General features: G+C 42.2%; 1 protein-coding gene across 1 annotated transcript in view; it reads left to right on the top strand.

The window, feature by feature from the left end:
• The window catches only part of RARRES1 (retinoic acid receptor responder 1), a 33991-nt gene extending 9931 nt beyond the window's left edge, over positions 1 to 24060 (top strand). Inside the window, exons 2-6 of the mRNA XM_012447330.3 lie at positions 7450 to 7512; positions 10359 to 10542; positions 15797 to 15933; positions 23635 to 23697; positions 23779 to 24060. Coding sequence (XP_012302753.2) covers positions 7450 to 7512; positions 10359 to 10542; positions 15797 to 15933; positions 23635 to 23697; positions 23779 to 23928 — 597 coding nt within the window. The 3' untranslated portion in view covers positions 23929 to 24060. The remainder of the gene's footprint in view (positions 1 to 7449; positions 7513 to 10358; positions 10543 to 15796; positions 15934 to 23634; positions 23698 to 23778) is intronic.
• The last annotated feature ends 70 nt before the right edge of the window (positions 24061 to 24130 follow it).

Raw genomic sequence — 24130 nt, 5'->3', positions numbered from 1 at the left:
TTAGTAGAGACAGGTTTCTCCATGTTGGTCAGGCTGGTCTCAAACTCTCAACCTCAGGTGATCCGCCCACCTCGGCCTCCCAAAGTGCTGGGATTATAGGTGTGAGCCACCACACCTATCCCAAGTGTCCTTCTTGAAGAACAGCACATACTGTGTTACCATGGAGGTTATTATTTGCTCCTGCTGAAGCAGAGGGTAGACCTGCCACCTGCACTTTCTAAGGTGTCATAACCTGATTCACCAGAAACTCCAGACTCCTGAAGTCACCACACTTTGAAAGAACACTCCTCCATTTCATTTGGTCCTGATGATACTCTCAGATTTCTGGAGAGAATTAATGGTCCTAGAATCAATCTCCTATTTAGCAGTCAGCTGTATCCTAGTGACTGTCATCTGAGCTACATATCACTTCCTACCTGCTCCCCTTAGAACTTGAGTGGTTCCACTCAGCAGCTAGAGAGTTCTCGAAGTGTGGTCCCTGGACCGACAGGATCAGCATCATATGGAACCTGTTAAAATGCAAGTTCTCAGGCCCCACCCTAGACTTCCTGAATCGAAACTCTGGGTGTGGCCCAGAAGCCCTCTAAGGGATTGTGTGGCACACTCAGGTTTCAGACACTGCTTTAGAATGAGGTCCCTGTAAGAGATCGTCTCTAATCTGGCCCCCACCCACAACTGTAACCTCAACCCCAAGTCTACCCTGACTTAAGTTGCTAGCTGCCCCAGGCTGAGCTGCTCACTTCCATGCCCTGGCACACACTCTACCTTTCCAGAGCACCTTCTTCCTCTCTCTTGGCTTGTCTAATCCTAGTCCTTCGTGGAGATGTCCCCACCTGCACTGGGTCATGCTTTCATTTATACCTTGTCTGAAAGGGTCTGCATCCAGGGGCTCCTTCTAAACTCTCAGATCACCTTTACTTCCATCTGTTATGTGTTGAGGTGTGTTTCCTAAAAAGAAATGTTATATCATGGTGCCTCAGTGAACATCCTTGTATGAGCAGTTCCTTCACAAACCTGCTTCACAGACCTGCATCTAACCCTCAGTGATTTAACTGTAAACAGAGTCTTTGCAGATGTAATCAAGTTAAGATGAGGTCATACTGGATTAGAATGGGCCCTAAATCCAATGGCTGCTGTCCTTATATAATATAAAAGCCATGTGAATATGCAAACAGACTCAGAGGAAGGCTGCCATTTAAAGATAAAGGTGGCCTGGAGGATCCCTGGAGCCCATGAGTTTAAGGCTGCAGTGAGCTATGATCGCACCACTGCACTCCAGCCTGGGTGAACAGAGCAAGATCCATCTCAAACACAAACAAAAATAGAGGCAGAGATTGGAGTGATCCAGTTGCAAGCCAAAGAATGCCAAGATTGACAGCCACCACCTGAAACTAGGAAGAGGCAAGGAGGGATTCTACCCAGAGTCTCAGAGGAAGCACAGCCCTGTTGACACCTTGATATTGGCCTTCTGGCCTCCAGAACTGTATGAGAATAAATATCTGTTGTTTCAAGCCACCTAGTTTGTGGTACTTTGTTATAGCAGCCCTAGCACTTTAATACACACACCATACCTGGCAGTCTCCTTTCCAGAGGAAGGTTTGGAGTGGTTCTTGTCCACAGGGAGCTTAGTTGTAAGCACAGTGCAAGAGCATCCCAGCATGCTCTCTCTCTCTCTCTCACACACACACACACACACACACACACACACACACACACACACCAGCAGCCAGCTTTTATTCTTCCTTTTCTTAGAGAGGTTGCTGGGCTCTATTTTTCTGTGCAGTTCTGTGCAGTATTCAGGAAGAGCAGGGGCTCTGCAGGCTGGTTTCCCTGCTTCCTGTGCTGTGACTTTGGCCAATTCCTGAACTTTGGTCAAGTGCCTCCATTTCTTCATCCTTAAAGTGGGGCTAACAATTATACCTATTAAAGGGCTTCAGTGATAATAATAAGTTAGCACATGGGTACCAAATTGGGTCGGGTGAGGCACATAGTAAGAGTATAATAAGTAATCGCTTTTATCATGATTCCCTCCGATGGTGGCAGGATGCTTTATATGTAAGCACTGAATGAATGCTTAATATTGATTTGTTAAGGATTTAACAAAAAATAAATAAATAAAATATAGTGTGATGAGTTCAGGTCGTTGAATGCATTCCATTGTACATGCTCCCAAACAGGGCTTTGAAAGTGGCCTGTTTCCCTCAAAACTGATTGCAAATCAATCAAACCAAAAATCAGTCCCTAAAGAGTGAATGATGGTATGGTGTATGAGGAAGGGGAGGTGGAAAGTATATGGGAAGGGGGATGGTATTGGCCCCCTGTGGGGCCAAAAATCACCTGTAAAATAAACAAACAAAAAATAAGATTAGAGCAGAAACTATGTTATTAGTGGCCCATGATTATAAAGAATTTAGTTCCAGGCTGTAGTATACAATTCCTCTTTTATACACAATTTTTTAAAAATCTGCAGCAAAGAGCTACTAATTTATTTCTTCAGGTTATACAGTCATATGGTCATTTGCTTTGCTTGCTGATTTTTTTTAATTAAATAGCCCTTTTCTGAAAATTACTGGAACAGTATGCTCTGTGTTTGGCTGTGTTTAAAGAAAGGGATGTAAAGTTTCCTGATCTGTTTCACAGATGGGCAGTTCTGGCAGTGTGTGGGGGAAAGAAATGAAATCACCATGATTTGCATTACAGGAATCCTCCTTTCCTCAGGAAAGCTAGAATTGTTGGTCACCTTTGGCCCCTGTCAGACTTCACTTTTTCAAAAATATCTACTTACTTTTTTTATGGCTTTGAATTGAATGGATTAGCTTTGCACCATGTGGCTGTAGCAACCGGTTGTGTAAGACACAGAAGGAGCATCCCTGGGCAAGACCAGAGGTCTTTATAAGGTGGGTGCCTGCAAAGCCTCACCTCCCCACATGGTGCCTCAGTGAACATCCTTATATGAATCAGTTCCTTCACAGACCTGCTTCACAGTTTCTCTGGGACACATGCCCAGAGTGGTATTTCTAGGTCATAGGGCATTCATACATAAGCTTGATTTGACCACATATGCCAGATTGCATATGCCAGAATGCTGTCATAAAGCCCCAAACCCTGCCCAGCAATGGGCCCTGCCACTTCCTAAGTGATTGCCAGTCTACTAGTGGTACTGTACTAACTTACTGCTTATTTAGTTTACATTTCTGTAATTACTACTGAGTTTGAGTAGACCTTCAAAGCTTTGTTAGCACACTTAATACATGCAGAGTGCTTAGAACAGTACCAGGCAATTGGCCCAATTATTGGGCAAATTGCGTTATTCTGTACACACAAGCATCTTTTAAATGACATGATGTTAAAAATGTTGTCTTAATATAGAATGTTATATTCCAGTGATGATTTCCGATGTTCAATTACCTGTTTATTTTTTACTTTCTGATAGGACTCGGGGTTTGGTGGTTTATGACTGCTCTCACGTGGCTGGTGGAAGGGTGGCCTGCTGCAGCCTGGCTCGGGGCAACCTGGCATGCCGGGTCCACCATATGCTCCTCTCCCTTTCCACTGTCCTCACCTTGGCTCAAAGCCCTGCTCCCTCTCCCCTGCCCCCTTGGCCAGCCTCCTGCTCTCTCTACATTCACTCTGCACACCTCCTCACTCCAGCATCATTCTCCACACTCCAGCTAGAAGGATCTTTTCAAAACCCCTCCTTCTAGTCCCTGGCTTTCCATTTCTCTCAGGACAAAATCCTGCAGGTGCGGCCCTTGCCACCCACTCAGCCCCTTCCCTGTACTGGCTCCGGCTCCAGTCTTTCTGCCCTGGGGCCCCATGGCTGCTCCTCAGGCCCGTGCCAGCTCTCCTCCCCCAACCAAGATCAATTCCTTCTTCATCTTCAGAGTTCAGCTCAAATGTCATTTCCCTGATCCCTAGACTAGATCAACTCTCCAGCTATCATTTCATAGCTCTTCAGTCAGCCATAATCAAATAGTCAATCCTACAATGCTCTACTTAAAGGCGTCTCCCCCAGGTTGCCCTGAGGGCGGCTGCTGCTGTTTTGCTCTGTCTTTCCTGCACCCGGCACAGGACTTTGAATAAGGTAGAAGCTGAAATCATGGAACGATGTCGTTGACCAAGGACCCCTTTACCACAGAACATTTTAAATCAAGGACAGTCAAAGTTCAACACAACTAGTGGAGAGCCAGTGCGAGACACTGCGTCCAGAGGAAGGTGGCCCTGGCTGCCGCCGACTCCACCCACAGGCCTGTGGCTGTGTGGCTCATCTCACCAGAGCCAGCAAAGCAGCACGGGTCACTTGTGACTCAGAGGAAGGGAGAAGGGAGAGGCCTTTGTGAGAGATAAAACCACTGTGTCTTGAGACATGATAAAGTACAACCAAAAATATAAAACTTTTATTTTGGATGAAATGTGGACACTTTTAAGAGTGCCTCATTATTAAAACAAAATAAAGAAATCAAAACAGCAAAGAAAATAACTCTTTAAAAAAAGGACAGACTCCACACCAGTTTAAAGCCTTTCTCACTTTGCCTCCATGTTTCCAGAAAACTGTTGCATCATCATAAGTCCTGTATTTAAAATATGCACAATTATATCAAGAATAAGGAAGACTTGGGCCAGACGCAGTGGCTCACGCCTGTAATCTCAACACTCTGGGAGGCCAAGGTGGGTGGATCACCTGAGGTCGGAAGTTCAAGACCAGCCTGATTAACGTGGAGAAACTCCATCTCTACTAAAAATACAAAATTAGCTGGTTGTGGTGGTGTACGCCTGTAATCCCAGCTACTCGGAGGCTGAGGCAGGAGAATTGCTTGAACCTGGGAGGCGGAGGTTGTGGTGGGCCGAGATCGTGCCATTGCACTCTAGCCTGGGCAACAACAGCGAAACTCCATATTAAAAAAAAAAAGAAAAGGAAAGGAAAAGAATAAGGAAGACCTTAGTGAATCTCCTTGTATAGTGTATAACCATGCCCCAGTGTATCACTGATGTGAAGGCTGATGTCTACACACCTTCCCTGGGGGACTGCATCAAATGCTATGGCTTTCACCACTACCTCTGCTGATCCTACTTCTACAACCCTCAGCATTTTCCAAGACATCTCAAATTTCCCCATGTGCCAGAGACTGAACCCACCCAACTCGGCTTCCTCCTCATTTTATGAATGGCCTCCGTGCCCACCCTTGCCCACCCCAGGGCTAGAAACCTGAGGGCATCGCTGACTCTGCAGGAGGCCATACCCAGGAAGCCCCTACTCAACAGGACAGGCAGACTGCGGTGCTGCGGTGCACACAGCGGGGACAGGGCTGGTGCATCGAGCCTTTCAAGGCTTAGAACCCGGTGGCAAGCAGGAGTGTTGCCTTTTGAGTGTTAGTTATTTGCGGGTGCCCATGTGGCTGGGAGTATGAGAGGCAGCAAGCCACAGCCCAGTGTTCCTCCCATATTGGCAGGTACTAAAGATGCTGAACTTCAGGAATCTTTGCGATAGAGGTCATGAGAGCCTTGCCCAACCACTGTCAGGCATGTCTCATTTATATCCTTTCACTACTCATTGGGTGTTTCAGAGCAACCTTGATGAGAGACCATGTTATATGACTTCCCTATCCTTGAACTTGGGTCAGCCTCTTGCGTTTAGCCCAGTTCTTCCACTCTCTCATGCTTATAGATTTTAATAATAATAAAAATAGTGAACAGACTGAATTTTACCCCGACCCAGGTACTGTCCTAAGCCCTGTTTATGCCTCATCCTACTGTTCACAACACCCGGTGTACTGTGGATATGTTTAATGTTACTCTTCCAGACTTTGGGATCAAGTTCCAAGTCAGCTTCCAGAAAGTAAGATGCACCCGCCTCCCCAGACACCTCTTCTCCAGCCTCACTGTCCCCCTGGAATTCCAACCCCTACATCCCACTCCCACACCTCTGCCTGACTAACACTGGCTCCTCACAGTTAGTTTAGGCCTCGCCTGCTCTAGAAGGCCTCCTAAACTTAGCACCCTCATGCAGGCTGTGCTGAGCACACTGATCAGCTGCACTGCAAACCTGTTTCCGTGACAGAAGTAGGTTTCTGGAAAGCCTGGGCCGGATGTCATATATCTACCCAAGTCCTGGCATAGTAGGTGGTGAACAGTGAATGAGTGAAAAGACAGACGTGTGTGTGCACTGTGTCAACCAAAATCAGTGCTTCAGCTTACAACAGAATTCATCTGAATCTTGACAATGAGCCCTCAGCAAACTGCTCTGTGTGCAGTGAGTACTCCTGGGAGTTCCACTTCTTCTCCAGCAACATCTATGCACGTACAAGTTTAAATATTCTCTACATAAGTAACTGCCATGGAATCCTTTCCTTCTCTTCCCATTTCCCAGCATTTTTAAAGAATCTATAATAGAAATGGATGATATCCGGTCTATTTAAAATAAAATAATGCTGTTCGGTTATTGCATTCCTACACTCAGACTGCAAGGAATCTAGTGTTTCCAGAGTCTAACCTTAATCAATGGTACGTGAAACAACTTCGACTCCATACAACAGAAAGTTCCCTCTCCTCTCTAGGAAATATTTCTTTTACTGAATTATCATTTTGCTTTCTTAAAAAAATGATGGCAAATAATATGAACTTCTTCTAAACAGTTTAAATTGCCATAATGACCATAGATATGTATATTCCAAAATATTCACTGGAATCAATTCAACAGTTTTAAAAGGCTAGACATGAACATTTCAGAAGTTTAAAAGTGTACTTGCCTGTAAAAATTGCAGGAAAGAAAGAGCATAGCATTGGAAAACTTCTTCAGTGTTGGCGATTCATCCTGTCGCAGGCTCAAGCTCCACCTCCTGCCTGTGCTGGTGGGTCCCCTCTGCCTGCAGTGCGCATCCCCCACCTGGATCTGGGATGGCTGGTTCCTGTCCTGCCGGTCTCATCTTTGGGATCGCCTCTTCCCAAGCACCTTCCTACACCACCACTCTTTCTTCACTCATCAGCCCCTGAAAACATAATTACTTGTTCTGCATTTGTCACCAGCATCCCCATTGGGCTGTGGGTGGCAGGATGGCAAGTCGTCGTCTGTCCTGCTCACTGATATAGCCCCAACACCCAGGACAGGGCGTGGAGCAGGCACTGAGGAGCTGGGGATGAAGGAATTCCCTCCAGCTCCCTGCACACACCTGTTCATTTCTCCTTTCGCTGCTCTCACAAAGTCAGTGCAGTCAGAAAACAACCATTTCTCTTTCTCAACCTCCCTCTTTGTGAGTAGGTGTCAAACTATCAAGCAGAATGGCATGATCAGAACAAAATTTGAAATCTTTCTTCCAAGCAATCACCAATTTTATTCAGGTTAAATGCTACAGCTAGCATTTGCATGCTATGTTATCCTAAGAGTGTGATTCCTGGCTATGATGATGTTTAAGGGAGCTTCCACTATACTAAGATTCAGTTTCTGTATTTCAGATTAATCCAAAAGAGGGGTGTAAAGTTGACGTGGTCTTCAGCACAGAGCGCTACAACCCAGAGGTAAGCAGCCCCGTTGGTAAAGTATCCTATTAGCAACTGCTATAAACATGGCTTTGTAAAAAAGTGAGAATCTTAACATATAGTGACCTGGAGGTTTGTTTTTGTTTTTTCCTGATTTGTTTCCTATTTGTTATCAAGAATTAAAGGACAGAACTAGGCAAGAGCTCAATATTTAACTACTTCATGATCTTACACAAGATTGCATTTAAAATAATCCATATAAGCCATCACCTCCCTCTTCCTTGGGACCCCTAAGAGAGAATTTCACAGCTCCCACTGGTATCCCTCCCAGCTCCTCAGAGTCCTCAGAATGACTCACTCTCAAATGCCACTTATTCTTTTCCTGTCAGCTGCTGACATTTCTGGTTAGCAGGCCAGTATAGCATGAGACCAACCCCACGAGCTAACGTACACAGATGCGCTCTGTAAAACACCAGCACATGCTCCAGCCGTTATCAGGCTCACTGGAGTTTTGATCAAGCAGACCATGTTTTGCCAACTTTCCTTTTCCCTGTTTTCAAGAAGAGAGTAAAGAGAAAACTCATACAGAAATTAGAGCCAGATGAACTTCCTTGTGCTGGGCCAAGCTGAAAGGCGGCAATCAGAGCATGGGCGGAGTGGAAACCGGCCCAAATGCTCTTTGTCTCGTGCTGAGAAGCAGCCTAGAGCAGGCAGCATCCAGGATCAAAGTGTTCCAGGGTGGCAGAGTTTCGAGAGTGAAGGCATTACTCCCTTAACCCCATGCTCCTGGAAGAATGCTCACCAGTATTCAGAAACAAGCTCCAACATGACAGCAGTATGCTCTGACTTTGTTTATTAACCCACAAATTAAAATTTCCTTAAAGCATAAGAAAGATGCTTTTGATTGTTAGTGTCGCAAACTGAAAGTTAGACTAAAGCTAGAGGGAATACAATTACTAGATTATCTTCGCCAACAATATGCTTCCCTGGATTTTATCCTGTAGATGCATTAAGAGCACAGCTAGCTAACTGAAATGCTCCATTTCAGAGGGTGAAGGGCAGTTATTTTATCCTCAGGCAATGGCTTTGATTCCATGGAGATGTTTTGAGGGGAAAAGGGGACACAGTACCTGGTTCTTTTTCTCTTCTCTGGAAATGGCTTAGACATCAAAGGAGGCATGTACTAGCCTCCTTCTGCCCTTTCATAAGCCTCTTCCTGAATGCTTCCTTCACCACTTCTGTGTTACACAATAATTAACATCTTAAAGCAGTATGGAAGTTCCCTTTCACTCAAAACCAGCACTCACAGTAGAAGCTGCCCACTGGAAAGTGTTTCTCAGTTTTTTCAGTTAGTTTTAGAAACAGGCTTGTTAAGCAGATCATTTATTTATTTCTTATTCTTTTTGAGACAGGGTCTTGCTCTGTCTCCCTGGCTGGAGTGAATTGGTGCAATCATGGCTCACTGCAAACTTGACTTCCTGGGCTCAAGCACAGATAGAATTTTGATTACACTTTGTTTCCTCATGGACTTTTTTCTTTTTCTTTTTAGTTGTTCTTTTCACTGGGACTTCACCCAGTTTGTTTATAAACAACCATCAAAGTAAAAAGATTATCGCCTCAACTTCACAACCAGCCAACAAGAGTTGGATTTGGGTAGGGCCAAGAAGAGGCCCATGAACTTCCTCAAATTCTAGGCCCAGTGTTGATATGTGCATTTTTCAGGGAATAGATTCCCTGGCTTTTATTATCTGGTTAAGAAATCTAGGGAATTCCTTCAAAGCGGGAAGAACCACTATCCTAGAAATGAGTCATATGTATGATGCCTGGTTGAAGCTCCAGCTGTTTCTGGATTGTAAAGTGAGGGAGATCCCAGAATATCCAGAACATCTATATTTAAACATGAATGCAAATAAACATCACTCAAGTAGTTGAATGAATCCCATGTGGATGATCAGTGCCTCCATTTCTTCTGGACTAGATCTTAGCATAGAGAGATGAAGTTAGTGCAGAGTCTGGGCTTTGGTGTTAGACAGAAGTGAGGTCAAGCCCTGGCCTACTGCTTATCAGCTGTGAGACACAGAGTAGGTTCCTCCTTAAACCTCAATATCTTAATCTTTCAAACTGGAATAAGAGGACCTAATTCATAAGGCAGCATGAAGACGATGTTGTTATTTTTGTAAATAGCAGCCAGCTTCGGCCGGGCACAGTGGCTCATGTCTATAATCCCAGCACTTTAGGAGGCGGAGATGAGTGGATCGCCTGAGGTCGGGAGTTCGAGACCAGCCTGACCAACATGGAGAAACCCCCGTCTCTACTAAACATATAAAATTAGCCAGGCATGGCGGTGCATGCCTGAAATCCCAGGTACTCAGGAGGCTGAGGCAGGTGAATCACTTGAACCGAGGAGGTGGATTTTGCATTAAGCCAAGATTGTGCCATTACACTCTAGCCTGGGCAACAAGAGCAAAACTCCGTCTCAAAAAAAATTAGGAGCCAGCTTCATCTTTTAGTTCAAGTTAGTAACTTTGAGGTCCACCTAAGGATTATGTTGGTCCACATTAAAGAGGAAAGTGTCCACTGCCCTAGAGGTTTGAGCCAAGCAGTGTTCAATGGATGTCAATGATATTTCTTTGGAAATATGCCCAACATCATTTTATAAAGTCACAATCAGAAAAGTTTAAATGATAGCAAAGAGAGGACTGTTGTATTCAGCTATGACAACAGAAAACACTTTCTATAAAGCAAAACCCACTACATCTATTGATGCCAGAGCCTGCCTGCCATGTACAATGAACTCTTCTCAATCTTGTGTGTGCCTGTGTGCACTGCGGTGAGTGGGAGGTGATGAGAAAGTATCCTGTTTAATTCCAAAATCTTTACTTCAGGAAGGTGAGGGACATTTGGGGAAATGTTCTGCTCGAGTGTTTTTCAAGAATCAGAAACCCCGACCAGCCATTAATGTAACTTGTACACGGCTCATCGAGAAAAAGAAAAGACAGCAAGAGGATTACCTGCTTTACAAGCAAATGAAGCAACTGAAAAACCCCCTGGAGATAGTCAGCATACCTGGTATGAATCAGCATTTGGAATTCTATATTCAGGAATGTATGTAATAACTAAATCTTTAAAAAAAAAAAAGATCACTTCGGTTTTTATCCCTAAAGTGGTACTTTCATTCAACTAAAGATTGTGGTATGCCTCATAATTTAAACAAAACTCAGAGGTATTATCTTTCTGTTCATCTCGAGTCCAATGCAGTAACTCCACCAACAGTTAAGTATCCCTTTAGTCTCCTCATTTTCCATCCCAGAATGAGGCGCACGGTAAGAACTGAACCAGGTAAGAGGTAGAGGATTCTGAACTAGGATATGCATACAGGGGTGCTGTTTTCAGGGTTGAGTCCAGGAGCTGAGGTGACATCTCTATTTCTGGCAGTGGCTTTTGAAACTTCATATGACAGCCTCCAGAGCCTCCACTCTGCTCATCACAGCCTTATGCCCCAGGGCCGGGTGAGACCTTTTCTGGGATGCTGCAGGGGAGTCATGTTTATCTCATTTCAGGTCAATGGTTAATGGGCAGTGGTGCTGTCTCTAACAAAGGAGCCCTGCCCTCTGAAGTGACTAAGCTGAAGTGAAGCTGAGCTCATTTGTTCTTGGTACTCACCAGAATGTGCGGGCAGCAGCTGAGACTCAGCACATTTACTGGCAAATCCAATTTTCAAAACCATGAAAGTCATCTCTGGCTTTGCTCCTGGGTATTAAGATGTCTGACCACTACAGCACTCATCATCCCACCCTCTCCCACAGTTCGCTCACTTGCCCAGATTCTGTGGCAAACCCATGTCAACACTGGGGGCTCTGCAGTCTCCATTCCTGAGTGTCTGTGCTCCCCACTGATTTACTAAGTGTCCTTAAAAACCTGGAAGTGGAATGCTGCTTCTTGCATTTCTAAAATTCTGAACCCTGAATGATTCTCATACAGTTCTCTGACAACTGGGATCAAGTCCTGTGCCAAAGAATCAACAGGAGCAATTAAAATCTCACGTTGTAGCAGAATTGGTTTATATTTAGTATTGCTTGAAATAAATGAGCTAATGACCGATACTTATAAATCTATACTTATTTAGGGATTGTTTTCCTTTAGTTGGGAAAATAGGGCTTATCTGTACTCCTTAAAACACAAATTTTAGAAATTGTATGGGATCTTTTCTTTGAATATTTGCCACAGGATCACGAGATTTTAGACACTCTTTAATAGTGCAGGTTAACTGAATTATGTTTAGTTAATAAGTCCTGCATATCCATAGGGGCCATTCTACAATAATCTTCAATCTTTTTAATAGAGGGCACCTTTCATCAAAAAACTTGCGAGTTTTGCTGTCACAGGAAATTCAGCAGAGACATTTAATGCTGCTATCTGTAGCTTGTCTGTGTATGTAAAATCATCTATCTGTTTTAGGTAACATAAATTTTACCCAGTTCGAACCTCAGCAGATTGCTACTCAGTATTTAATCGATACAAGGCATTGTGCTGTTGTCGTATAATGGATAAATGAGAAGATCTAATCCATTTTGGAATATCCTTGCTTCACATTGTTTTTTTCCCCTTAAGTTGTCTGTTTTTTACGAGTAAAAATTTTACCTCAAATGAATTCGTAAACTTCCTATTGATGAAACCAAGTATACTACCCACAAAGACTAAAGACCTGAGAATAACCACTGAAGCTGTGTCTTCCCAGGTGATTCTACAGCAGTGCTGCCAGCACGTATCCTTCAAATGTTCGCACTATTCACAGTATTTAGTATAACTCATTTATCTTCTAGGGTGATGGGTTTTATCTCACAAATCTGAACTCATAGCAGCACCAAAAGGTAGAATACGTGATGATGAGTTGGATCAAGGAAGTTTTCAGTCAGTGAAGACAAGAATGATGGGAAACCTCTTAATAGTAAAATAAGCAATAAAGTTTATATCCAAGGTGTTGAATTCAGAGTCTTGTATTACAAAATGTTCTGAAGTTCTTATGGTTCAACTGCTCATCCCAATGAGGAACAACAAATTCATTTGTGAAATACTGATATTCTAGTCAGGAAGCAGAACTCTGAAACACGCTTTCTACGATAACATCTGTAAAAATAGTCACAGCTCCCTGTTGATTACTTATCATATGCTGACAGGAAAAATGACATTACCAGGTTAAAGAAATTACACAGAAAAGCCAGTGAAGAGTACTGAAAGTCCTCAGTTCCAAGTTTGAAGGCACTTGGATATTAACAGGAAAGCATTATGGAACCAAAAATCTTAAACTGAATGATGACAATGGAAGGTAACAAATACCTTTTTGCTTGATTCTCAACAGGTATTTTGTTCTAAAAGGTTTCTCCAAGTGCTGAGCCCTCAGTGCTGCTCACTGTTCATTTCTAACATCTTCTTGTCCTCCACATGACAGCTGTGCTGAAGCTTTTCCATTTCTTCAAGGCCCGCACCCTGGCCTCATACACTTTGAGGAGATAAGTCTTGCCTCCTGCTTTACTGAGATTGAGACATTTGATCCTGTCATTTCTTCCCACCTCACAAAGTCGCTACATCTTCCCCAACGCTCTCTTTGATCCTAAGACCTCTTTTATGTATACCTTTGGCTCTAGTTTCTCTGGTTCTTTCATAATTTTGCCCCATCAGTATCCTTCCCACCTTTAAAATCTTCGTCAACCAGTTCCTTCTCTTGTCCTATAGAGATCATCAATCAGAGTTGTGCTGATCAATTTCTTCATAGACCCATCACCCCCTTTTTCCTTATTCTGTCTACTTTTCAAAAGTAGATTCTATACACACTGCTGCATCCTCAGCCTCTTCCTATTTGGCTTCTACTCTATGTAGATCACCAAGAACCCCAACCAGATCTTACTTCTTATCCTTCCTCATTTATCTGTAGCACTTTTTTTTTTTTTTGAGACAGAGTATCCCTCTGTCACCCAGGCTGGAGTGAGGTGGTGCGATCTCAGCTCACTGCAACCTCCGTCTCCCGAGTTCAAGCGATTCTCCTGCCTCAGCCTCTTGAGTAGCTGAGATTATAGGCCACCACGCCCAGCTAATGTTTGTATTTTTAATAGAAGATGGGCTTTCACCATGTTGGTCAGGATGGTCTCGAACTCCTGACCTCAGGTGATTCACCCGCCTCAGCCTCCCAAAATGCTGGGATTATAGGCTTGAGCCACTGTGCCCAGCCTATCTACAGCACTTTATATCATCTAACTTCATGGCTTTCTTGACACTGCATTTAATACACCTAATAACAAACTCAACTTGTTTTCACCCAAAACGTTCCCACATTCTGTCCTACATTTGTATGACAGTATACTGTTCTCCTAGATTTGGCCAGAAACTTCAGTCATTTTCACCTAATCTCCTGACATTTAATAACTTGCCATTTCCTATCAAGTCTGCATTCACAAAGTGTTTTGGACTCATCTTGTCTTCTCCAAACCCACTGTCACCACCCTTCATACCTGAACTACTTCTCCCTGAGACCACCGCACCCAGCAGTCAAAGTCATCTTCTCACACTTACTCCTCAGTCACACTTCATACCCGCTCTGGCAGCTCTGCAAACAAGGCCTTTGAATATCTGGTGCCAGTATACTGTATACTGTATCAAGACCAGTCACTGAGGCTGCCCCTGCCCCGTGCCTTCCTACCTTCACGTGCTCGCTCTCTCACTCAGACTCCTGCTCCCACCCCCACCTCCACCCACACCCTCACACACATGACAGCAATTTAAGGTGCAGCAAAAATCTCATCTCTGTGAAGCTTCCCCCAACGCTCTCCAGCCCAAAGAATCTTGTCCTTTCCCTGCTGTCCCTCAGCTTTCTGATCCTCCCTTTCTTAAGGGATCTATCAACTATAACCCCACCCTGTCAACATGTGGAGGGTGGGGACTCATCTTGGTATCCTGCACAGATCCCAAGAAATCAATGAATGCTGCTTGAATTATAATCAATATCCTACGTTCCCTTTTCCCTACCTCAATGAATTGAGCATTCATTTGGGTAAATAATCCTTAGCATAAATTCTATTCTGTATTGGTAAACTAAAGGGACATAAAGGGACCACCGAGTGGTCAAGCTTTACCAATACAGAATAGAATTTATGCTAAGGATTATTTTACGCAAAAGGATTAGTTTCCTAATAAGCTTGTTAGTATTCCTCATGTATTGTGCTATTATTAGGCCTTAATATAGTATCCCTGCAAAATTGCATAAAATGATGGTTCATGAACAGTCACTTCATTAAATCTGAGCTCCTAAAAATCACAAACAGTAATTTATTAGTCATTGTATCCCTGCCTCTCACAGTGTCTGATATTGTGTAAGTTTTAAGAAAGATGTTTGCCAAATTTAAAATATTTTAGATCCAAAAATAACGCCATAGAACAAATCTACCTGATTTCTTCATGTGTTAAACAAAAGTGACAGAGATGCTGCCAATACACTGATTAGCTTTAAAGCCAATGATCAGAGAAGCACAAAGATATTTTGGCAGACTGAGAAGCAAAGACCACACATCACACTGACTGTAGACCTAAACCAGAAGGTAAGGTGGAGAATGACAGTGATAGACTTTTCAACCTAATTAAAAATGCTTCTTGGCCAACACAGTGGCCCTCACCTGTAATCTCAGCAGCACTTTGGGAGACCATGGCAGGAGGATCGCTTGAGCCCAGGAATTCAAGGCTACTGTGAAGTCTAATTGTGGCACTGCATTCTAGCCTGGGCAACAGAGCAAGTTCCTGTCTCTTAAAAAAATGCTTCTTAACTAATAAGACTAGGTAAAATTGAATGTCAACTTTGAGTATTCAGTAATGAGTGTGGAAAAGTCACTTTAGCTGCTGGATGTGAGACAGCTGGAAGGAGGAGACTGAAATCTGAGAGATCTGGTAGCAGACAGTGGCTGTGGTCTCAGGGAGAAGCAGCCCAGGCATGAAGGGTGGTGGCAGTGAGTCTGGAGAAGACAGGATGGGTCCGAGATACTTTGTGGACATAGGCTTGATAGGACATAGGCTTCGTAGCTCTTATTTTGCATGTATACAGTACAGCAAGTGGCCGTTAAATTGATTCAGAATACATTTACTGTTTGGCAAGTTGAAGAATATAAATCCACAAAGTCACATAGAAACAGATACAAATAAATCACATGTCTGGCTCAAGGTCTTACTGTGAGGGGGATGATGGGTATGACTAAGTTTAAACCTTATTTCATATCTGAAGCTTCTGAGATTTTGTCTCAAAAATGCATTAATACAAATGTGCTGTTTTTGTCTCTCTCAGATAATCATGGACATATCGATCCCTCTCTGAGACCCATCTGGGATTTGGCTTTCCTTGGAAGCTCCTATGTGATGTGGGAAATGACAACCCAGTTTTCACGCTACTACTTGGCACAGCTCACTAGTGTGAGGCAGTGGGTAAGAAAAACTTGAAAACTAGCTTGTGCCACAAGAATCAGTGCAGTCTCCTTAGACTGAATTCATGTGAACTTCTAATTTCATTTCAAGAGTTTTAATTGCGTTTCATTTCTTTAACAAATATTTGAGTTCCTGCAATGGGCTAAGTATTGTTTCAGGGGCTGGGGATACACTGTGAACACAATGTTGCTGCCCTCATTAATTCTAGGGAGAGAAGACGGTCAACTAATAAATAAATATGTATTACATGATGGTAAATACCATGAAAAAAATTAGCCAAGGTGTAAGGATCATTTAAGGTCAGGAATTTTGAGACCAGCCTGGGCAGCATAGCAAGATCCCATCTCTACAAAAAAATTAAAAATTAGCCAGATATGGTGGCACATGCCTGTAGTCCCTGCTACTCAGGACACTGAGGTGGGAGGATTTTTGCTTGATCCAGGAGTTGGAGGTTGCAATAAGCTAAGATTGAGCTACTGTACGCCATCCTAGGCAACAGAGATGCCGTCTCTTAAAAAAGAAAAGAAAAACAAAAAAATGAGGTAGGGAAAAGGGAATGTAGGGTATTGATAGAATTACTACTTAGTCTGAAGTAAGGCTAATTTGAGCAAAAGTGACTTTGGAGTAGAGACCAAAGGGAAGTTAGAGTGAGCTGAGCCCCGCTCCCATAAGGAAAGAAAATGTCAGAGGGAACTGAGGCTGCAAGGTTTATGTCTTTGAGTAGGCAGGAAAGTATATGATCAATCCAGATGATCTTAGGAACACAGAGGGTTCACCTAGAGGGAAACAGTGGCACAGATGCTGGTAAAAGGACAGACAGATATAAGGTGGGAGTTTGTGGAAGTTGTATTCTAACTGCTCGGTCTTCTCAGTGAAATGGGACAAAGTCATCAGCTGAGAGCAGGAGAAATAGCAGTGAGGCTGCTGTGGCTAGAACTGAGTGACAAAGGGAACATGCTGGGAAACAGATCAAATGGAGTGGGGCAAGTGGAGAGCATCAGCTCATGTAAGACCTTGCAGGCCATTCACAGGGTCTTACCTTTCACTCGTTTACCCATTAGAGGGTTTTTACCAGAGGAGTGACATGATCTGACTTACAATAGGATCATTATGGCTGCTGTGTTAAGAACAGACCAGTAAAGTACTGCAATATTGGGTGGGGTGCAATGGCTCACACCTGTAATCCCAGCACTTTGGGAGGCCAAGGTGGGTGGATTACTTGAGATCAGGAGTTCAAGACCAGCCTGGACAACATGGTGAAACCCTGTCTCTACTGGAAATAGGAAAATTAACTGGACTTGATGGCAGGTGCCTGTAATCCCAACTACTCGGGAGGCTGAGGCAGGAGAATCGCTTGAGCCAGGGAGACAGAGGTCGCAGTCAGCTGAGATCACACCACTGCATTCCAGGCTGGGCTACAGAGCAAGACTCTGTCTCAAAAAAAAAAAAAAAAGTATTGCAATATTCTAGGCAAGACCTAGTGGTCGCTTGGACCAGGGTGGAGCTGGAAAGACACTTGGATTCTGGTAGAGTGACAGTATTGGCTCATGGGTTGGATATGGGTATCAGACATGAGAGGAGTTAAAGATGATTTTTAGAATTTTGGTGTGAATAACTGGAAGGATAGAATTTTCATTTACTGATTTGGGAAGCTTATAGGAGGAACAGAATTGAGGGAAATTATCTTGATTTGGGGCATTCTAAATTCCATAACCAAATAGATAATTTGTATAATCATCTGGACAGAAGAGTCTGAAGTTGGGGGAAAGGTCTTGGCTCTAGTTATCACCATATACATAGTATTTAAAGTCACAAGACTGGATGAGGTCACAAGTAATGAGTGTAGAAAATGAAGTTAAGTTATGTAAGGATTGCATCATGGAACACGTCTGACTTAAGCAGTTGGAGATATGGGAAAAGACAGTATCTCAAGGATGAGGACTGGCTGGTAGTATTAATGCTGCTGGAAAGTCAGGTAAGATGAGGACTGAGAACTGCCCATTTGATTGAGCAACTGGAAGTCAATGGAGAGCTTATCAAGAGTCCTCTCACTGGCACAGTGGGACAAAAGCCTCATTGGGGTAGGTTCAGGAAAGGATGGGAAGAGAGGAAGTGGACACTCAGTCCTTTCAAGAAATTTAGCTATAATAAAGAAGAGTAAAAGGAAGGAGAAGAGGACTACAGCTGGATGATGGGTGGGCAAAGGGCTGAAAGGGCTTTTTTTTTTTTTTTTTTTTTGCTTATTTTTGGTTGGGAGAAGTAACAGCATATTTATATGTTGATGAGAAAAAGTCCAGTAGAGAAAGGCAAAGTAGGAATTGCAGGAAAGAGAGGGAAAAGTTGTTAGAGTTACTATGTTTGATAGGCAAGAGAGGATATGATCAATCCAGATGATAGTAGGAACACGGAGAGTTCACCTAGAGGGAAAGCAGGAAACAGTGGCCCAGTACTAGGAGAGCAGATATCAAAGTGGGATTTGCGGAAGTTCTAACTGCTTCTGTCTTCTCAGTGAAAGAGGAGGTAAAGTCATCCGCTGAGAGCAGGATGAGAGTTGAAGGTACTGGGAGTTTTAGAGAGGCAAGCTGAGCCAATCATAAGCACCAGTTTAAAAGATTTGTTTTGTTCACAGATTCACCCATGGATGGATGATCAGTAAATATCTTCTGAGTACAGGATTTGCCCAGCATTATACCATCATTTTTTGCCAAAAATAAATAGTTTGGTTTGCTTTCCAAAGACCACATGTACAATAGACATCAATTAGAAACCTAGATTTTGTCTTTACTTATCAAAACGAACATCTTTCCCCCTTATAGAGTGCTCGTAAATAGAAATTACCATCTAATTGATTGTCGCTATAGAACAAGTCAAGATACAGTACTAGTTCTTTTGCTAGATAAGTTTCTGTCTCTGTTTCTGACACACTCTCATCTACCAAGATGACCACATCCTCAACAAGAGGCTTTTACCTTACCTGAAAAGTTAGGGGGAAGAAGTTAAGTGTAGAAAATGGCGTCAAGATAATGTAGAACTGATTGTAGTGAATGTGAGAGGAAAACTTAATAGGAATAGAGCAACACATTGAGATAACAGAGAAAAACTAGGACTTTTAACATGTTTCCCTTTCTTTTACAGTTGCATATGACATATTTTTACCACTAGGACATACCAGAGTACAAAAAAAATAGCAGCTGTATTTCTCTCCCATTCTAACCAGTCTTTCAAGTTCATTTTCTGTCCACTCAAACAAACTGCAAGTGAGAAAGCGATTACATATATGTAACTAGACAGTTAAAAAACAGAAATGCAAAGGGAGAATGGTCAATAAGAGTTTTAGATTTTACTTTTCCCCCGTGGTGTTTGGGTGTTAGATAAATAATAGTTGAATATGCAGCTGACTTGCTGGGTCACCCAAGGCAAATCACTTCATCTCTTAGGGCCTATTAAATGAGGACTCACAAACAGACTGAAGTGAAACTAATACAAATTTAAATCACCGGAGCAATTAGGAAATTTGGTTTCAAGGTTGATATGCATTTCAGCTTAGGGTTCTTTTAAAGTATGCACATATCCACAAAGATTTTTCAAATTCTGCTGTTCAGTGGCCACTAAGGTCTCCTGTGATCCTGATCAAAAGAAGCAACACAAGCAACAGACAAAACAATCAATGATTTTAAAAAAATACCCTATGAGCAGAAGTTCTAAATACTGTCCTGAGAAACTAGCAACAGGACACTAGGGCTGAGAAAGCCAGTACAGCACAGAGGCAGCAGTGACTGGAGGTGCTTGTTAGAAACAAATTTTAGTGCTACAAAAGAAATAGCACTCAAACATAAATTTTCTCAGCAAGGCAAATTTACTTCCATAGAAGGGTGCATCTCACAGATGGAGCAATGGCAAGAGCACCACAAACAAAGGAAAGCAAGAGGTTTTTATTTCTAACACAATGGGTTTCTACTACTGTGTCCTGTCTCCATTGGCTGGAACTGGACCGCACAACGTAAACTGGTCCTGGTTAGCTAATTTGAAGGGTGCAGAGAGGGGGTTACACTAGGGGGAAGGACAGTTTCAGTGGGAGAAACTATTCTGGCAGGAGGGGTAATTTGCAGAGTGAGTAGAATGTGGGCCCTATAGATAAGGATTGGCTGGGAAGTTGCTTGCTGTGACCAGAGCAGGGAGACAGTGATAGTAAGGAAGTCTGGCCTTGAAAGCCAGGACTAAAGAATAAGGAAACTTAAAAAAGCTACACCTTTGAAGAATAACTTCTTACTGTATTTAACAGTGCTCTTAGCCCAAGGTAGCTCAAAAAAAAGTATAAAGATTATAATTTTTCCAAAAACTTTCTGAGTGGGAATTACGGTCTTGATACTCAGGGTAATTTCACCTTTTAATGCAATTGTGTGATGAAGTACAAGCTTATAAACTCACAGGCCCAAATGAACAAGGCCTGAGGGAAGAGTGTGCAAAAAAAGGTTTGAAATGCAAATGTAAAATAAGACCCATCTTACTGGCACAACTCTTTCCTTAGAACTGAAGAATAGATGTCATTCCCAATACTATGAAGACTGTGCCAAGAACAAGGGATATATGATAAGACCATACCTTTAGCCTTTAATATGAATTGAGAAAAGTCAAGCTGAGTATTGTTCTAACTCCTATCAATCAATACCAGATTTGTAAGCACCCTAAACTATGTAACCTGTAGCACATCACTATCAGTCAGCTCATCTTCACCCTAAGTATAAGTCTCCACTAGTCAAAGCTACATAAGAAGCCATCTTGTCTACTTTTTCTATTATACTGAAATCTACTTTTTATAACTTCTATTACTAACTTAAGCCTACTTCCTCACTACTAAAACCACCCTGGTTCTGTTAGTCTTCTCTCTCTTTTGGGGTAAGTAGGGTGGAGAGGCATGGGGTGGGTTGGGTCATGAGCAAGCAAAAGGGAACAAACAAAATACTTCTGGTCTGTCTCCAACAAGGTTAAGTGCTGAGTTACCAGGAAATGTAACAACAAATCGTCATCAATTTGGGCTACAAGATTTGGCATTTATGATGATCTGAACTGAAGCCAAAAAGATAATTTCTGAATATTAAAAATGACTTCTTGGCAGAGCTTGACTTGGTGAAGGCAGTCCAATCCTGGCATACTTTGCCAGCTGCAGTTTTTCAATAAGCTGTGCTTTTTGGTTTGGTTTAATGGTGGTTCCTCTTAAAGGAGGAGGAATCTATAAAAACACAAATGTAAGGGGATGTTTCAGTAACTTTACTGAAGAAGTTCTCAATCAAATGATACAGGGTTTTCCAAGCATTATCATGACTCACATGACCCATTTTGTATTTAAAAATGGGTAACACTCTTTTTGCGCTTTTAGCAAAATAGTTTGTCAGATGGGGCTGGAATCCTAACATTTGTTTTAAGCTCTGGCCTCTTTTTTGCCTCACTGGAGACTGCCATGATTTCCTTCAGAACTGTTGTTTTCAAAAGCAGAATAAGACACTGTTCTCAAAAAAACATTTTAAGTGTATAAGTAAAACATACATATATATATATATATATATATATATACACACACACACACAATTATTTTTTAATAGAGATGAGGTCTCACTATGTTGCCCAGGCTGGTCTCAAACTTCAAACTCCTGGGCTCAAGTGACCTCCTACCTTGGCTTCCCAAAGTGCTGGGATTACAGGTGTGAACCACCATGTCCAGCCTAAAACCAATTTTTAAATTATAAAAATGCATAATAAACAGTCAAGACTAGAAAAATAGTACAGACAGCACAGAAGTCTGAGACAAATATCCAGTTATCTTGGGATAGATAACTGTTTCCTTCCAAGGTCAAGACAGCCACCAAATGGAGGTCAAACAAGGCTAAACGTATCCTCAAAGCGACAATGCCAAACTCATCACTGGAACCTCCAGTAACTGTTCCCTTATGAAAGAGACACTGAATTTTCTCTCATGAATTCTCTGACTTTGCTGCTTGTGCCTCAGATGTTTGCTCTGAACATTCGTGGGTGCACTGTGAGACAGGAGGGAAACCTACCCAGTATTGCCAAGAAGACACCACAGAAAATACAGTTGCTTTCTGATTTATCCAGGTCCTCTCCTGTATCTTCTCCCTCCAGACTTCCTCACCTACTGGAAATTTCATGGCTTGTAAAAATCTTCATCAATGTAGGCAAAGGGGAGACAAAACTGTTTTTTTTTGGGTGGGCGGTTGCTTTTTTGTGTTCTTTAGTAGTCTTAACACAAACCTGGTAATATATCCAAAATGCAAGTTTAGTCGTTTGCTGCTTGCAGAGTCCAATTCACAAAAGTGAGGTCTGGTATAAATAAAGTGACTTTATTCCAAAGTTAGCTTAGGGGAACAAGTATAGGCTCCCGCTTTTAAGGTACTGTTTCCCTTTTGGGACAAAGAGCAAGGGCTTTTAAAGGGGGACTTGGCATGAACGGCATGCAGGGGAGGAAGCGAGTAGGTGCAGGGTCTATGTGACTCGCTTGAATACCTTATCTACTGGATGATTGAGCTGGTGCCATGTGGGTAGAGCTAGACTGTAAACTGGCCATTGTCTCAAGATACTTGGACAGAGCTCCCTCATGGTCCTAACTGAGGTTGTAAACAGACTGCTGTCTCCCAATGCCTTCTCCTGGTGGGAGAGAGTTCCAGCTCTCGAGCTTTAGAGTGAGCACATACATAAGCTTGCCATGTAGGGAGTATTTGGTAAAAGGGAAAGTAAAGGTTATGATTCCATTTCTAAAGAGCTGAGAAGGAAGTGGAGAACAGGGGAAAAGGAGGAAAGAGAAAAGAAAAAAAAGTTTTTTTAAGTAACTCATTCTCTTTCTCTCAGAAAAATGGAGTACTCCATTGTAGGAAGACTAAAATTATAATCCAAATTGAGGGTTGTTTTTTTTTTAAAATGTTCTTTCTTCCATTTTTACTTGTGAACAGATAAGCAATCTAAAGGAAATGTCAAAAAGAAAATATGGAGTTGGTTTAGTCACTAACAAAATGTATAGAAACACTGCATAAAAGAGGTAAAGACAACTGCCTGCCAACTGAAAAATATCTAAGGCACTGGTTTTAGAAACAGTGTGGTATAGCTTCATGTAGTATATATGAAGAATATGGGTGCTGGAGTCAGTAGATCTGATTTGGAATTCCCATTTGTCACTTCCTAGCTGTAACCTCAAATTACCTCTCCTGTAAAACTAGGCTCATAATACATAGATTGTAAAGGAGAATTACATGAGAACATGTAGAAGGTGCCTAGCACAGAACCTAGCCCATGGTAGACATTCTAGAATTACTAGTTGTCCCTCCCCTTGTCTTACTGTCTGTTATATCAGGGCTAATACATCGGCTTGAGGTGCATATACAGTATCTAGATCCTAAAGGTTGTTAAAAGAATCTCCCTATCTCCATAGACTCAGTCTCCATCCGAAACTATGAATACTAGAGAGAAAAAGTGATAGACATTCAACCAGACTTTCATGTAACTCAGTGACAAGACAAAAATGAGGATCGATGACTTCCATATCTTGAAGCAAAATACTACCAAAAACCATGAGGCTGAAATCTAAAAGGCAGTAGGAGAGTCAAGGCATCCATTCAAAACAAGAATGTATTGTATATTTATTACGCCAAACACCACCATATTTATTATACTAACTCTTTTTTCTCCCTCTAGAAAACTAATGATGATACAATTGATTTTGATTATACTGTTCTACTTCATGAATTATCAACACAGGTAAAACATAAAATTGTATGTAGAATTGTTTTTACCATAAGTTTTTGCAGATCATAATATTTTATAACTCTTATTTCCTAGGAAATAATTCCCTGTCGTATTCACTTGGTCTGGTACCCTGGCAAACCACTTAAAGTGAAGTACCACTGTCAAGGGCTACAGACACCAGAAGAAGCCTCTGGAACTGAAGAAGGATCCGCTGTAGCACCAACAGAACTTAGTAATTTCTAAAAAGAAAAAATGATATTTTTCCAGCTTCTAAACAAGTGACTGTACTAGCATTTTTCTGGTAAAACAGCTAAGGTATAGACATTCTAATAATTTGGGAAAGCCTATGATTACAAGTAAAAACTCAAAAATTCACAGATGTTGGTTTTTTGCTTGTTTCTCAATTGGTCTGCTTTAGCTTTTAGTTCTGGAAGCACACGGACCT

Source organism: Aotus nancymaae, unplaced genomic scaffold (genome assembly GCF_030222135.1).
Source record: "Aotus nancymaae isolate 86718 unplaced genomic scaffold, 86718_ANA_hifiasm-v0.15.2.pri h1tg000019l, whole genome shotgun sequence".
NCBI lineage: Eukaryota > Metazoa > Chordata > Mammalia > Primates > Aotidae > Aotus > Aotus nancymaae.
The sequence above is the reverse complement of the archived record's forward strand: the minus strand, read 5'-3'. Positions and strand labels throughout refer to the sequence as shown.